The sequence below is a fragment of the Aplidium turbinatum genome, chromosome 6, assembly GCF_918807975.1.
Source record: "Aplidium turbinatum chromosome 6, kaAplTurb1.1, whole genome shotgun sequence".
NCBI classification, from domain to species: Eukaryota; Metazoa; Chordata; class Ascidiacea; order Aplousobranchia; family Polyclinidae; genus Aplidium; species Aplidium turbinatum.
This window is the reverse complement of record NC_137477.1, coordinates 13,809,694-13,826,331: the sequence shown is the minus strand read 5'-3', so window position 1 is coordinate 13,826,331 and position 16,638 is coordinate 13,809,694. Positions and strand designations below refer to the sequence as shown.

The 16,638-nt window shown below is 41.3% G+C and overlaps 1 protein-coding gene across 1 annotated transcript in view; it reads right to left on the bottom strand.

The window, feature by feature from the left end:
- Nucleotides 1-16,638, bottom strand: part of LOC145772424 (uncharacterized) — an 83,269-nt gene that overhangs the window by 56,480 nt on the left and 10,151 nt on the right. The window contains exons 5-9 of the mRNA XM_082584302.1: nucleotides 5,646-5,711; nucleotides 5,261-5,366; nucleotides 4,907-5,055; nucleotides 1,979-2,085; nucleotides 1,621-1,747 (exon numbers count right to left, since the gene is read on the bottom strand). Coding sequence (XP_082440428.1) covers nucleotides 1,621-1,747; nucleotides 1,979-2,085; nucleotides 4,907-5,055; nucleotides 5,261-5,366; nucleotides 5,646-5,711 — 555 coding nt within the window. The remainder of the gene's footprint in view (nucleotides 1-1,620; nucleotides 1,748-1,978; nucleotides 2,086-4,906; nucleotides 5,056-5,260; nucleotides 5,367-5,645; nucleotides 5,712-16,638) is intronic.

The window sequence follows — 16,638 nt, the reverse complement described above, 5'->3', positions numbered from 1 at the left end:
CTGGCAGGTTTTGAAGTTTGCTGTCTTGCGCGCTCAAACACTTATTGCAAAGCTTTTGCTGTTGGGAAAATGAGCTTCTGATCGCTGGAGTCGTCTTTTTCTATGACGTAGCCCCTTTACGAATGAGCCAGGCGTTCCAAGCTTCCCAGACATGGAGGGAACCTTCGATTGAGAGGGAAGCCACTTTTCTAGCCACCTCTGCTACCCCACGAGCAGGTACACCCATGGCCGTCAGAGCTCGTCGGGGCATAGCTCCCGAGGGAGCCTACGACAAGCGAAAGTGACAGGACGTCCCTGCAAGGGTGCGTCCTTTCTTCCCTTACGTTTACACATAACTCGCCGTACTTGTCGGATTTCCTGTCGGCGGCTTTTCGAAGGAAATCCGCGCAGTAGTCGAACGGGCAAGTGACGTCACATACAACCGTACCGTGACACGGGCGTTGCAGGATAATGTCAGGACGCAGATCAGCACCGCCCGCTTCCACGTGTTGTGGAACCGTACTATCTATGGTAAGCAAGGGATGCCATTCGGCAGGTACATGCTTCACGATCTCCCCCAATGTTGAATTGTGTCGTTCCGTGACAACAGGCATCACGGTAGGGCAGTGGTTCAATATATGGGGAGAGTCTCTTCTGCTTTCCCACACGCGCGACATATGGCAGGTTTATAAGGGCGGCCATGGCTTGGTTTGGATTTCAAGGCAGTAGGTTTAGACGGGCTTTGTAGGTAAATGCACCTTTCGCGTGATCCAGGAGCTTCGGGCGCCGAGTTCAACAATTTGAAAATCCGGACAGGCACTGACCGTCTTGCCTTGGTCAGGTTTGGATTCCCACTGTCTCCTCTACCACAAGTCATTAGGTTGGTGGAGGGTCAGCACCACTTCTTAGAGAAGGGGTGATTTTAAAGCTCCCCGGGGTCAACTCGAGACCGCCATCCGGGCGTGCAGACCAACGTACGTTTAAACGACTGGTGGCCGCCGGGACGCGGCCTCACAAGCGTTCGCCTGTTGGGCACGGTCGAGAACGAGTACCTTCAGAAAGGGGGCCCTTATTAAAGTAACTGGCCAGGTGGCTAGGGGTAGGATTTGGAGTGCCGAGCTTCAGACTAGCACGACACCTAAGCTGCCCGAACGCCATGGTCGGCAGGAGACGTCAGCATCTTGAAGGCCTGGGCTATCGAAAGCGTGTCGCTTTCACAACAGAGATTCTCCACGCCAAAGCCCCCCAATGTAGGCTTGCAGTAAAAGAAAGCGCTGCACGCCCACCTGGGAAGACGCCACCTTCAAACACTGCAATAGGCTACCAGTCGATCGAGCTTTAGAAGCTCATACTGTCTGAAGCGCCGCACCCGCAGATGGTATGACGAGGACGGAAGAATGATGGAAGTAAGTGCCAGAAGTTTCTGGGAGTAAAAAAATATTTCTTCAAAGAGGAAACGTGTTTATCCAGGGTAGAGATGAAAGGTTAGGGTTAGTGCAGTAGATACATTGGGTGTGACCACAGAGCTATAAACCCCACATAGCAATTTTCCAATTTGCGGTCCCTAAAGAAGCCACAAAATTGGTACTTTATTAATATCAAGAAAAGAAATAATGATGCGATCTAACCAAAGTAACTTACTGACATTCTCCACAAAGGAAACTAAAAACATGTCTATTTGAGGAAGTTTTTTCACTTTAAACTCTGTTACAGTACAGCATTCCAACGTCTCTTCAATCTCCTCTTTATCCTTCCCTTTGAAATTGCCCTGAAATGAAACCAACCATTTGTTTGTTGTTCTTTCGGTTCCAACTAACAGAAGAAAAAGGGCACTTTTAACAAACAACAAACTAACAGTCGCATCATCTACGCCTAGAGTGTAACCAGATAAATATTGATGCCACTGCAACAGTGGCCAGCATTGGAACATTGTTCCAATGAGCAATAAGATAACAAAAAGTAATATTTTTCGCCGATTTCAAGTGAGATAAGCGATCACCTTAACAAGGATTCGATCATCAAACACTGAAGGAACTAGTTTCCAATAAACTTGTAGTTTAGTTCCTTTGATATCAAGATACTTGTTCCTGACCAATTTGCTTGCAGCTGCAAAACATGAAAGAAACAAAAGTTTGTTGCAAAAAATTTTCGAAAATTTCTTTCAGATATGAAGTCTGCTCTTTCATATAAGTTATGTTTTAAGTCTAAGGGTAGGCTTAGGCTATATGCTATAGAATAGATCAGCGGTTCTTAACCGGGGCCAGCGGACCACAAGGAGTCTGTGGAAAGTTTCCAGATTTGTTGCACGATTGATAAGCGACCACATACAAAAATTGATTGTGCTTTATATGTGTATTACAGTGATTATTAAAACTGTGCTTCGTGACGCCCTGGTGCGTCGTTTGAAATTCCATGGCTACCTAAAGATACGGCTACCTAAAGATACATGGCTACCTAAAGATTGATTTGTCACATTTTGCAGAAATTTCCAGATTTTGCTAACTTTGGGCGAATGTTTAAATAAAATTTTCTAAAAATTATATTTTACACTTTCTTTACTGTTTTCCCCAGATGACACAATAGGTTTTAACATCCTCAATTGTTGAAAAACAAAGGAAATTTTAGTCAGACTGTTAATTATTTTTCAATAACTGATCAGCGTTTTTCAACTTACTTTTTCTCATTTTCTACTGCTTCCCAAAGGCAATAAAAAGCTTTTATATCATTAGTAGACAGCAAAAAGTAAAAACATTGCAGAAAATGTCAGTCAAACACTCGCAGTAGCTCTGCCATGATTTTGGTAAACCTAATATCCGCCATGTTGCCAAAAATAACTTTTTTGCATTTTTCTACGTTTAAAGACTTCATGCATCTCCTGACAAAAATTTGTGCCAAAATGTAGTATGGTTTTTGAGATAATTGGTGTGTAAAACCTAACATATTCTAATCTGTGCAAGAATAATTTTCTGAAACCTAACATAATATTCATCTACTCCAATCACGTAACAGGATACCGTCACGTGGCAGGCAAAATTTCAGCAGCGTTTCAGCAGGCTACTTCACCACATCTTACATCTCTTGAGTTGCGTAAAGCGGATTTAAAAGCGTTCGATAAAGTAGATTGGGATAAAATTTTGTTAAGCACTAAGTAGCCTAAGCTTAATTATGTAGACTAGCCTAAAAATGTCCGTCCGAACACATTAGCTTTTCTTTTCATTAAATGCCGTATCATGTACGTCTCGCCGATCAGTTTGATTTTTCGTAGCCTACTGGTGTACTGATGGCTTAGTTGTCTTTACGGTACGCTAAATAACTTAGCTTGCATACGATTATTAAGATTTTAAAGCAGAGGCCCGGGAGTACGCTACTCAGTGTGTTTGGTCATTTGTAATCAACCGTAGCCTACCAGATGCTGTGTAGCCAATGCAGTACGGTAGCCTTAAATGAAGGCATGGTTATCAAGAAGGCTACCAGCAACTGATTTTAAGTCGGCGATAGTTTTTAAACTAGCAGGTTTCTGTGATATCAGTAAAGTTATCTACAGATTACAGTGACGAAATGATACACAGTTCAAGAAGAAATCAAGAAGCTTACCTGTACTTTAGGTTTGATTTAGGCTTACAAAGCCAACATAGTGGGGTCAAAGCCAACGTTTAGCTTATATTAGGCTTTATCATACAAAATCATAACATCAAATAAGCCAATAAGGCAGTTAAAGTCAACATCGAGAGTATATATTAGGTTTTATCATTCAAACCTAATACATTTTTTATAACTAGTTATCTGGCAAAACCAAATACACGCCATGTTTTAATAAACAAACAAAAACCTGGCTCAAGTTTCATTCTTAAAAATTTTGTTTGGTTGTCCGTTCCAGCTTTACAAAAGTCAACTTCGAGTGTTTTACCTTGGTAATTTTACAGCTATGAACACAAAAAGTTGTTTATCTAGAAAACTTGAAAATGGCGGATATTAGGTTCTGCCAAATCACAGCAGAGCTGTAATAAAAATCTGCAAAATGTGACAAATCAGGCCGCATCTCCAGGTGGTCATGGAAATTCCAAAGGGCAAGGGGTAGCACAAAGGTTTGGTCTCTTAAATACAAAAATTTCATATAAAAAATTAACTCTTTTCATAAGGATATGTATGTTCAACTTAGTTCTTTTGAGATGTCAGATTATTGATCAATGCTTTTATAAATGCAAACGTTAGTCAGCAACTGATTCGCATTCAAAATTTTGCCATAACGGTGATCACAACGAAATATTGATTGCAAAGGAAAAAAGGAAGAATTTTTTTGTAACAGTCGCAAAAATTCTATTAATTTTCGATAAATTTTATAGGAAAAGATTAAACGAGCGTATCGATTATTGAATGTTGATCCTGTATGACAACCTATAGCTCATAACAAAACTGTGTCAATGTGACCAATCGTCATAAGTGAGTTGTGACTTGCGAATTCAGCAGATTCTTAAGAATATTATTTTTAGGGGTCCGCGACCGCTTCGAGAGCACCAAAAGGGGTCCGCCAAAACAAAAAGGTTGAGAACTACTGCTCTACATGTTGGTGTTTCTATGTGTTCCTTATGTTTCATATTATAAAACATTTTTAATTGTTGTAGAAATATTTTTAAAGTTTTTGTTGCAAATAGAAAAGCATAAAACACGATTTCCTTCATCTTGTATTGGAAATAAATTTGTAAAACAAAAGAATCTTAATTTGGGCCATATCGAAGTTTGGTCTATATCATGAATGTGGTAAATATATTGGGCTATTTTAGTTAGTTTAAGAAAAATAACTACTGTAAGTTGAAGCAAGACAGCTTAATTATTGTTATTAAAACTATGAAAATGAAGAATTTACAGTCGTTTAAGAATTTACGTTCAACTTTTTATAACTTAATTGATATTTAATAAAATCACGTACTTTTGTTGTCCTGGAATACAACCAAGATTCCATCATGAAGACGAGCAATTTTTTTTATTTCATTTGCAGACGAGTTTGTTTGTAACTCCAAGGAAGACAGCAGTTGTTTTGAGGTAATGGTATCCAGAGAATCTTGCACCATAACACACCTAAATTTCGAAACATATTTGCGAATGTCACATAATTATACACAGTTCTTCCAGCCGATGAGGAAATAAAATTGAAGTATGCTAGTCAATTCAACTTTGCACACACGCAAGACATTATGAAAACGCGCCTTTTGCTACTTCCAATGTCGCCCATTACTAACAAAACTGCAAATCTATAGTGAAAAAAAATAGGAAAAGAACTCACCTGTCGCAATAGTTTTCGAATAAGTCGGGATCACTTTGAAGAAGATGGAACCAGTCGATAGGTGCTTTAGAAAGCTTAGTGGTAGAGGTATTCAATGGTCGTTTTACTTTTAGAAAAAAATGCGTATAATTACTAAGAGACTACTTTTTATAAGAAAGAAAGCTTATACTCGACAGAAACACCAAATGTCCCAATGTATGGGCGTTATAAGCAGGACTGTAGAATTGGACGATCTTGATCGGAGGGATTTGGGGGAGTCCGGAATCGGCCAGTTATAAAACGAGGAGTTGAAGTCGTATATTTTTCGCCCTACTCCATAACCCTGGTTATAAGTCGATATATCGCAAAAACAAGAAGCTGTACTTTCACTGCTGATTAAATTTACCTTCAGTGTCTTCACGAATCTTGGAGAACTGCTGTACTTCTTGTTTACTTTTCGAAAGACGAACATCTGCAAAATTAAAAAAATGTAAAGTAAGCATATAGTTTGACCAAATAGGGAAGATGAAGACAGCCTCCACGTGGCCTTCCCTACAAGTAACTTCGACCAGAGCTAACAAGCACCAGAAGTGAAATCAATGTCTTCACGACGTCAAACGACAACCGTGCCCACTCTAGCGCCTAGCCAGCCTTCTTCAGGGCTTGCTCTAATGGCGATCTCGGCTAATATCGAAGGATTTTCTTCAGCAAAATCAACCATCCTTGCTGAACTCTGCCAGCAACATCAATGCGATGCTCTCTGCCTATAGGAAACCCACCGAAGTGCTACACACCATAGGCCAAGAATACCCGGAATGGACCTCGTCAACGAAATCCCCAATTGGAAACATGGCAGTGCTATCTACGTAAGGTCTGGATTACATATTAATTCAGTTTCGTCCGATGATAGCAATAACACTTAATGCCTGACTCTCCACCTCGATGGAATAGACGTAACATCTGTTTATAAGCCCCCAAATGAACCCTTCATACCAAACGATCTGATGGTGCTAAATGGCAGTACAACTGGCCTGTTTATTGGTGATTTTAACAGCCACTGCTCGAGCTGGGGCTAATAAAAACACCACTAAGGATGCAGAAGCTCTTAAAAAATGGGCTGACGATAATAACCTGCACCTCATACATGACCCCAAGCTGCCTCCTTCCTTTAACAGCGGAAGATGGAAACGAGGTTAAAACCTGGACCGCATCTTTGAAAGTGACTCCATCACCATGAGCTGTGTGAAGTACATATTGGATCTAATCCCACATACTCAACATCGCCCAATCCGTTTTCGAATCATGGCAGTTGTCACTCCAAAGGATGTCCCATATCAACGACGATACAACTTTCGAAAAACTAACTGGAAGGGATTTACTTCAGATCTGGACTTCCACATCGCCAATTTACATATGTCATCAGATAAATACCCTGACTTTTATAGAAGCTGTACGAAGAGCGTCAAGAAAAAACATTCTTAGAGTCTGTAGGACACGTTACACCCCTAGTATAAACTCAGACTCAACAGACCTCTATGAAGACTATAAAGAAAAGTTCCAATCTGATCCTTTCTCTCACTCTACAGTTGAAGCAGAAGAAAACGTGATGGCAGCTATTGCCAGCGAAATGTGGCAAGATATGATCGAATCCATAGATCCTGTCTCATAGCAGTCAGAAAGCCTGGAAAACAACCAAATTGCTGTTGGCCGACTGACTACACAAATCCAGACCTTCTTACACTGCATCTACCAATCAAATTGCTCATCAACTTCTTCTAAATGGCAAAAGCAAAAATAGCATGAAAAAGCAGTCTAAACCCTTGCTAATAAGACCTCAAAATAAACGCAACCCCTGTCTAACATCTCCTATCTCGATTGAAGAACTAAAGAAGAGCATTGAACTTCTGAAACAAGGTAAATCTGCTGGATTAGATGGGATTCGAACTGAACAAATTAAACATTTTGGTTCAATTGCTCTCAGATGGCTGCTAAAGGTTTACAACAACTGCCTCAGCTCTTACCAAATTCCTAAGCAAAATTATTGCCTTGTTGAAACCAGGAAAAAAACCAACTGACCCTAAAAGCTTTTGCCCTATATTTTTGCTGTGTCATTTGTTCAAGTTGTTTGAAAGGCTGATATTAAACCGATTGCAATCTTTCACAAAAGACCAACTCATTAATGAACAAGCAGGTTTCCGACGTGGTAAATCCTGCACAGGACAACTCTTGAATCTAACACAGCACATAAAGAATAGGTTTGAAGAGGGTTCCGTCACTGGAGCTGTCTTTGTAGATCTATCTGCAGCGTATGACACTGTCAACCATCGTATCCTTATATCAAAGATCCTCAATATCACCGAGAACTTTCGATTCACTAAGCTGATACAATCATTGCTTAGCAATCGCCGTTTCTATGTTTATTTTAATTTATTTTTTGTGGCAAATATATCAGATGGAGACAGCAGAATAATGGTCTATCACAAAGGAGTGTTTTAGCCCCGATCTTGTACAACATTTATACCAACGACCAAACAATCCATCCTGGTACAAGAAGCTTCCTACACGCTGAGGATTTCTGTATAACAACGCAACACAAACACTTCACTTCCACGGAGAGAGTACTCAGCGATGCTCTGGATGGGCTGAGAACATACTACACGGCAACCACCTGCGTGCCAACCCCAATGAAACCAAAGTCTGTGCATTCCACCTTAGATCCTGGGATGCATTACCCCAACTAAACATTTCCTGGAATGGAACCAAACTGACACACTGTATCAATCCCACATACCCGGGCGTCAAACTAGATAGGTCCCTTACATACAAACCTATATCGAAAAAGTAAGAGCTAAGGTGGCTTCTACTGTAGAAATAATATTTTACAGAAACTCGGAAACTCTGATTGGGGTGCCCTCCCTGATACAATACCATCAACTGCTTCAGCCTTATGCTATTCGGTTGCAGAATATGCTTGCCCAGCGTGGGAACGCTCAGCACATGCCAAGAAAATTGACTCCATATTGAACCAAAGCTGCCGTTTCATTACAGGTTGTCTCAAACCAACTAACATCACCTCGTTGCACATTCTGTCTGGAATCGCTCCCCTCAACATTAGAAGAAGCAACATTAGAAGCAGAAAGGAAAGCTTTTGCCAGGACATGGATTTGAGACACTCACTGTATGGCCAGACTCCAGCACACAGGCGTCTGAAGTCAAGAAAAAGTTTCCTTGCCTCAGTTGTCCTGAAATTTATTCAGAAAACTAGCTTCTTACTCTACAATTTATCAACTCTCGAAGCTATATTTGTAACAGACCAACTCGCAAATCATAGTCCACAGTAAGTTTTGACCTGTATTTTGTTTTCGTATCAATCTTCTTCTTCTTTCGTATGAGAGGTTGTTTTTGGACTACATTTTATTGGGGTCAAATGTCCGGGCATTCTTCGAGCAGCCACTTGATTGTAGAGTTCTCCAGCGTTGACAAGCCAACTGCCCTTGGAGGAGTGAACGTCGGGCAGTGGTATAGGATGTGATCTGCTATCTGTTCCTCTGCACCACAGTTGCATGCCGCAGATGTTGATAGGCCCCATTTGTGCATCAAGGAAGCGAAGCGCTCAACACCCGTGCAGAGGCGATTCAACCGTACCCAGGCAGGTTGGCTAAGCTCCTTTCCTGGTGGCATGGGTCCAGCGTCGGAACAAAGGTGTGGAGTCTGGAGGTGTTGTTTGTCCACTCCTCTTGCCAGGTATTGGCGATCCAGGATGAGGCACTGGTGTTGTGCTCCAGCAAGGATTTTGCTTGAGCGACAAAGGGGCTTCTCGATTTGAGGCGTTTCTTTATTACCGATCTGGTGATGTAGCTGTGGAGCGCGTGGTGTGGCTCCAGTAACCGGCGAGCCAGGGAGAGTGTGGCAGCTTTGCGGCGAAGCTCCGCAGGGGCGATGCCTGAAAGAACTGGTAAAAATTCAGTAGGTGTAGGTTTCAGGCATCCCGATAAAATACGCAAGGCGTCGTTGATGGGTTTGTCGAGCAAGTGAGTATGGGTACTGCGACACCATACAGGGGCGCAGTACTCCACGGTGGAATGGACAAGAGCCAGGGTAGTGGTGCGCAGAGTTGTTGCTGTCGCACCCCAGCTCGTACCTGCCAGTCGATGAATAAGGGCAACGCGTGATGTTACTTTCTTGCAAAGTGATTCCAAGTGGTGTCGGTACGTGAGAGTCTTGTCCAAACTAACACCAAGATAGACTGGAGTGGGGTTAAAGGGCAGAATGTTTCCATCGATGTTGATGGTCAGCTCACGCTTTGCTTCCTTATTGTTTAGATGGAAAGCAGTCGACACCGTTTTAGATTTACTGAGCTTGAGTCTCCACTTGTGGAGGTAGTCGGACATATTAGCCATATCTTGAGTTAGGGTCCTTTTCAGTGGAGACCATTCCGAAGCGTTATGCACCATAGCCAGATCGTTCAGCATAGGCATACAGCTTAGATGTTGTTGGTGGAAGGTCATGGATGTAAACATTAAAAAGGAGTGGAGCCAGGATAGATCCCTGGGGGAACACCGTTTTTGAGGGGTCTTGGCCTGCTTCTTCGTCCGCGTCCGGTGGTGAGGGTGAAACTGCGGTTGTAGACAAGCTCCATAATCATTCTGACCATGTGCCGGTCGGGAAGAAGGTGAAGAAGTTTGCAGGCGAGGCCGCGGTGCCACACTGTGTCATATGCTGCAGTGAGATCAATGAATACGGCACCAGCCTTTTTCTTTTCCTCAAAACAATCCTCTATGTCTTGGCTCATGCGAATGACCTGTTCTACAGTTGATCGGCCACGGCGAAAACTTGCTTGCTCTGGTGGTAAGAGTGGGTCGATGATTGGATCGACTCGGGTGTGGATGAGCCTTTCGAGGATTTTATAGGGGATGCATAGGAGTGAGATAGGACGGTAGCTCCTAGCGTCATCCAGGGGCTTGTTGGGCTTTGGAATGGCTATGACGTCAGCTCGTCTCCAAGTTTTGAATATTTTTAGGTGGTGCAGGCAGGAAGAGAGGAAATCGTGCAGCCAAGATTTTAGTGCTTTGCTCAGGTAGTGTTGGAATCTTCCACAGTTCAGACACTTCCTTAGCCACTTGGAGAGCCGTGCTTTAACCCCTAACCTAAGGGGTATACCCCATTATTCATAAGTTGTGATGCAATAGAGCTGGGTTGTCTGGACCTGCCAGTTAGCCTGTTTATCGTGGACCATGCTTTACGGCTTGAGTGGGTGAAGTCGATGTTTTGGACCGTCTCTTCCCATCGTTCTCGTCTGTTGTTATCAAGCCTTGTGATCAGCTTGCTGGCCGCTAAATCTGATGCGTTGCCAGTGGAGGTTTGTGTGGTGAGGAAGAGTGTTTCACATTCATTATCCCAGCACGGTATGTAGAATTTTCTGCAGCCACGAGGAATGCACTTTTTTGCAGCGTAGATGGTTAGGTCGCAGAAGTCCTGGTAGGCTTTGTCCGCGTTAGTAGCGTCTGGAGAAGGAAGCTCCTTAGCAAACTGGTTGGTAATTGTGCCGTAGCGCTTCCAGTCAGCCTTGCAAAAGTTCCATCGCTTTACTGGCTTGCTGGTTATTGGTGTTACATGACGAGTGGAGGTAATAAGAGAGGGTCGATGTTGTGACCGGGGGAGCTTTCCTAGTACTTGTCTGTCAGGGAGTTGGCAGTTATTGTTGGTTCTCGCATATGCTAAATCTGGGTTGGTACCAGTGTTCCATCGTCCTGAAAGAAAAGTTGGTGAGCCTTTTGGATCTTGAAGAAGGATCAGGTCGTTGTTAGAAGCCCAGGTTGCTAAGCATTATCCATTCGCACTGGTGTTACTGTACCCCCAGTCAGTATGCTGACAATTGAAATCTCCAGCATAGATGCAAGGGGTGGGGAACACAGGTAGTGATGTAACAGACATTTTCGTATCAATAAAGTTGAAAACGTTGTCTCATACATACAATACAATTTCAATTGATATTTGTGAGAGCAAAGGATAGTCGCCCACTGCACTAACTACAAAGATACAAACGCTGTTTGTTGAAAGTACATTCTTAAATTGCGTTTGAGATGAATTAGGCTAATTCTTAAACGTAAATGCTAAAACAAAATACGCTAGAGTAGAGTTGTCCGCGAACTTGCACTGCACAGTGTTTTCCGCTTAAGTGACTTTCTCATTATTTTCTGTTTTCAACCATAGCCCACAACTAGTTGAGATGCTAGCTTACATGAAAGACAATTTCAAAACGAAGGAATGCGAGATTTTTAAGCAACGTTTCGAGTGCCATGCTATAACAGTATAGCGCAACAATTTGGACGGAATGAACAACAAGTGGCTCCCCGTGCCCCATCCTGTAAGTAACATCTGCTTTCAAATAGATGAGAAACGAAACTTGTCAACCAAGAGCCTTCACCGGGACGGCACAGCTGCAGGGGACAATGGGCAAGTTCAGACCACCCACCATTCTGCAGATCAACATTGAAGGCTACACAACAAGCAAGATCAAAGATGTGTAGAAGCTTGCCCACCCCAAATGGGTGCTTGGCCACCCACTCGTCATTCCCCTCCAAGAGACCCACTACACCTCTACAGATAGGCTAGCTACTCCAAACTACACGTTAGCCTGGTCTACCTTAAGCAGGAAGCACGACATTGCCACGTTTGTGCATGAGAGCCTGAAGTGGACCTTTGTCGATCAACCTCTAGCTAATGCCGAGATTGGGTGGGTGTGCAATGTTCATATGTAGGTATCTCAGAATACAACATCGTCAATATCTACAAGCAGTGTTGTACGTTGACGCCGTCAATTTGACGGCGCCATTAGACGGCGTCAACTTTTTGTTAACGCTGAGGCTAGCGCAGTAAATTTATTTTTTAGTTGACGGAAGTGATAGCGCCGTCAACTATTTTGCCGATTTTAAGCGTCAAGCGCTATGCGTCATTTTTTGTTTTCATGGAAAATTTCGTTTCACAATGAAGGTTTCACAATGTATTCTGGCCAGGGCGACTCATCTGAATTACCGGTTTTCGCGTGGATTGGAATGGCTCCCTGGAATACAAACGGAAGAAATTCGCCAAATGGTAATAACTCATATTGTGAGCAGTATCGAGAACGAGGAATCAGAGAGAGAAAGCAAAAAATCAATGAATATCATCGCGGAGGTTGAATAATGAAGATACTTTGTTTCGAGAGATCTATGCCCCTGAAAAGAGCGATGTTGGTGCAGTGGACCTCGTTAAAAGATTTACATTATGCTGCACCATCACAGCACGCTTGGAACAGTGATACCTTTCCGAGTAAACGTTTTCAAGGCTTGTTTTTGAAATACAACACACCAATACCATCCAGCACTGCTGTGGAACGCATGTTTTAACTTGGAAGGACATTATGCGTCCCAAACGCAGCAGAATGTCGGAGACATTTTGAAATGCTTGTGTTTCTACAAGGAAATAACTACAATAGGCTAAGCAGCCAATTACAATACAGTCTCAAAACATAATACCTGCTCTTTATTCATAGCTATTGTTAGCCTAAACTTGGTTGAAATACTTCTGCTTTGTGAGACCCTGGCTAAAAGAGCGCTGACGCCGTCAATTTTTTTAAGAGCTAACGCAGTAGGCTACTTCGTTAAATTCGCACTAACGCTAACGCGGTCAAATTTTTTAAGAGCTGACGCAGTAGGCTACTTTGCACCGTGAAGTTTTTCGGCAATTTGCGCTGACGCTGACAATTTATTTCATTGACGCGTACAACACTGTCTACAAGTATCCACCCTCGCAAATGTTACTATCATCCCTTGTAACGTTCCTCTCCCCAGTCTCTACGCTAGCGATTTCAACTGCCAGCACACCGACTGGGGCTACAAAAACACAAGCAGCGACAGAGAGTTGCTGGCTGACTGGGCCTCTACTGTACAAACCATTTTGCCCTCCTATTCAACCCAACACAACCAGCCAGTTTCCACTCCGGTTGCTGGGGAACAGGACAAACCCTGACTTGGCCTTTGCAAGTGTCGGCAGCTCTCATCCAGACAGACAACGCAACAATGTAGATTCGCAATAACTGTAAAAGCATACGAAATCATTTAACTCGACCTGTTATCAGACGTGGCCAAATGGCCACGCCCATCACTAGTTTTGAAATTTTATATAGAGGGAACATTCCTAAGACGATGATATTTCTTGACTTTTACTTTTTATTATTTGAGCATCGTTTTAACTTGATTTGGTTATTTTTGGAACATTATGTGGTTCACAATAGCTTAACTGTTTGAAGGTTGGGGGGGGGGGCTGTCAATTCAACTTTTTTGCATCAACAGTTGTATCTCTAAAACCACTGAGGCTGCGACTATGAGATTTCTTGACTTTTCCTAACTTTCATTCACCTCTATTGAGCTGAAATTTTGAGCGAATAAAGGTTATAAATTGAGAGATATAAGGCATTTCTCAGCACATCCTCTGAAATATTTCATATTCTATTGTTCAAAATTTTCCCACCAGCTGGATGAAAGTAATTAATTTGGCCCATGTCTCGTTAATCCTAACTGCTTCACAGCGTGAAGGAAATTGACAGTATGCGTGGACCTTTTGTTCTCACCACGGCTTATAAGCGACGTCGATACAAGAAAAGCTTCAACTTTGATACGATGAGTTACCGTCGCTTGCGGTTGAAATTGCGTAAAATTAAACATAAGACTTGGTGCCAATGCATCTAGAGCGAGAATAGTTTTTCGCAGACAATTATGTCCTTTCAATCAAACAAAGCATAGGCTACAACGTTATTGCCTACTATAGAAGCTGCTCTGTAACATATTATGATTTTGGTTTCAAATCTTTCTTTTTGTCCGACACACTATCAAAAGCAGAAAAGGCGTCGATGTTCCCAAAGCTTCTCACATATACTTGTAAACATTTATTTCCAAGTCGACATGTAAAGATTTGAAATGCAATACGCTTCTCATTTGTGTAGGATAAACCAGAACATCACGCTTTTGTGAAAAGGACGATCGTTCCACCACGTTTATACGTGATGCAGCTTAGTTGAATCAATATATTCGAGGCTTCTTGTACCAGGTTCACTGTCACTGATAAACTAAACCGCGATGCAGTACCTCGCAAAGCAATTGTAGCGTAACATTTCCATGTGCTATAACTCGTCATAAATTGTGAAAACTTGTGTATTTACTTGTCAAGTTGTCTCATGTGAAATATAAGTTTGCATAGCAATGTCACAATGAAATCTTATCTCCGTTTACCAAACTAAAGATATGAACTTATGCGACGTCTTGCAACGTTGAATCGACGGAAAGGCGGGTAACTGCCAAACTGAACTGAGAATGCATGAAAGAAATCGTTTATTATCGAATGGACGTGACGTCAGAAAACGATGAATCGACATAGGCTAGCGGCGAGAGATATTTTAGTTAGATAATGACACGCGGCAGCGCGTTTACATTGAATAAAAATACCTTTATTTTATCCATTTCTATTTCCATTCTTCCTAGTTTCGTCTCACAATAACAAACAAATGAAGTTACGCATATTTACTAAATTATTCAATAAACAATAATGCATCATCCAGCATTATGTCAGCGCTGATTGACTAGACATATTTACGAGTTGTGTGAGAATTGTATTCGATTAATCGCATTATTTATTGTAGGTAACACCTGCAAAAATTCAAGCAATTGCAGACTCTGCCTTCATAAGTGTAGTTTAGAAGTAGCCATCTCATATTGAGCCAATCCAATCAATGTAAAATAGAACGCTTTTACTTGATAGCGCGTGTGATATATAGGTTTTATCTAACAACTACTTTCAGTTACATTGAAAGTGAATGAGTAAGCATTATGCAGTCTGTGACAAGGACTGGAAATGTATAATCAGAAAATATAATATCATAAAGTATATTGCGTTATGTACATCTAGTAACTTTTATGAACATGGTATCATTTTGCAGGCAGGCGTTTTTATAGAGATACAAACTTAATCCATAGTTTGATTTATGGCACTTATCCAACTGTTTCATAATGCGAATAGCTGTTTTAGTTGAATTTAGAAAAAAATATAACTTATAACCGCAGACAGATGCAACTTTTTTCATGCTTTAGGCAATCGGCAGTACGGTGAACTATAGTGGTACATAACATAACCCATATGCGGGGTAATCGCAAGGGTCAACCCAAGTAATGGAAAGGTTCTTTTTGAATTATGGTGATGGAATTCTTGTAATGCTATTGAACTTCATCTTTTTATGAAAAACTTATATTGTTTGCATTTGCAAGAAATATCAAACTTTTGGATTTTTTTTATCACTGAACTGTCCGTTAGTAGAATGTTTCTTTATTACCTTAGTTAGGCCTATTGGTAAGTCAGGAAAGTATTTGTTGATGTGACATATGAGGATATTGTAAGAGACCGAGTTATTTTGTAAATAGTATTTGATTTTTGGACACCATCAAAATTTTCTCACAATACACAAATGCGCATCGAGATATAGTGCTCACAGTTTGGAAAAGTTAGATTGTGATAACTACAACTTGCCTGAGTAGGCCTACAGCAAGGGACAATCAAAATAGATGAAACCGCATTCATGGTAATATAGACGTTTTGCAAACTGCTCTTTTCGTTTTCAATATAATAACAAGAATGACAGCTTATTTTCACTAAACATATAAACAAATATCAAAAATTATGAATGAACAACGCATCTATATTTTTCGGTTTAGGTTCAACAATGCATTCTAGCCGTCAAAATGATGGAATATTTGGTAATTTTGTTGAGACATACCATTGCCCAATCGTTGAATTTACATCAGAGATAATTTTATTAGATAGATTATCAGTTTCATGCACATGGTTTCATTCAGCGTTATAATGTTGTTTTTCAAGCCACGTGGCGTTCATGGTCATAACGCAACATTGCAGAAACAGCCAATATTGATACCAGGTAGGCCTACTAATTATTACGCCGCTTTCGTCGAATCTACGTCGCTAAACGACGATATTGTGCAAACGCCTGTTGGATTTCCCTTCTACGTGTAGTTTATCATAAACGTGAAGCATTGCTCAAAAAGCTAATCTGAATCACCATAGATAACCATAGCATTCATATAGTTTCATCATCAGTAAATATGTAAAGTGCACTTCACAATTTTTAACAACGGTCTGACAATTTATTATATTGCAAAGTTTTGATTTATTCTCGATTTTTATAATTCTGTGTAACAGTTTTTTTCTAACTAGTTTCTATGGGACTAACAATTTGTTTCATTATACATTTTCTTTAGTATTTCAACGCCATTATTAAAAAAATTACGTCCTTTTCACTTTTAAATAAAACATGGCAAGGATTCAGTGCTGAAGAAATATTGCAACATGTTTTA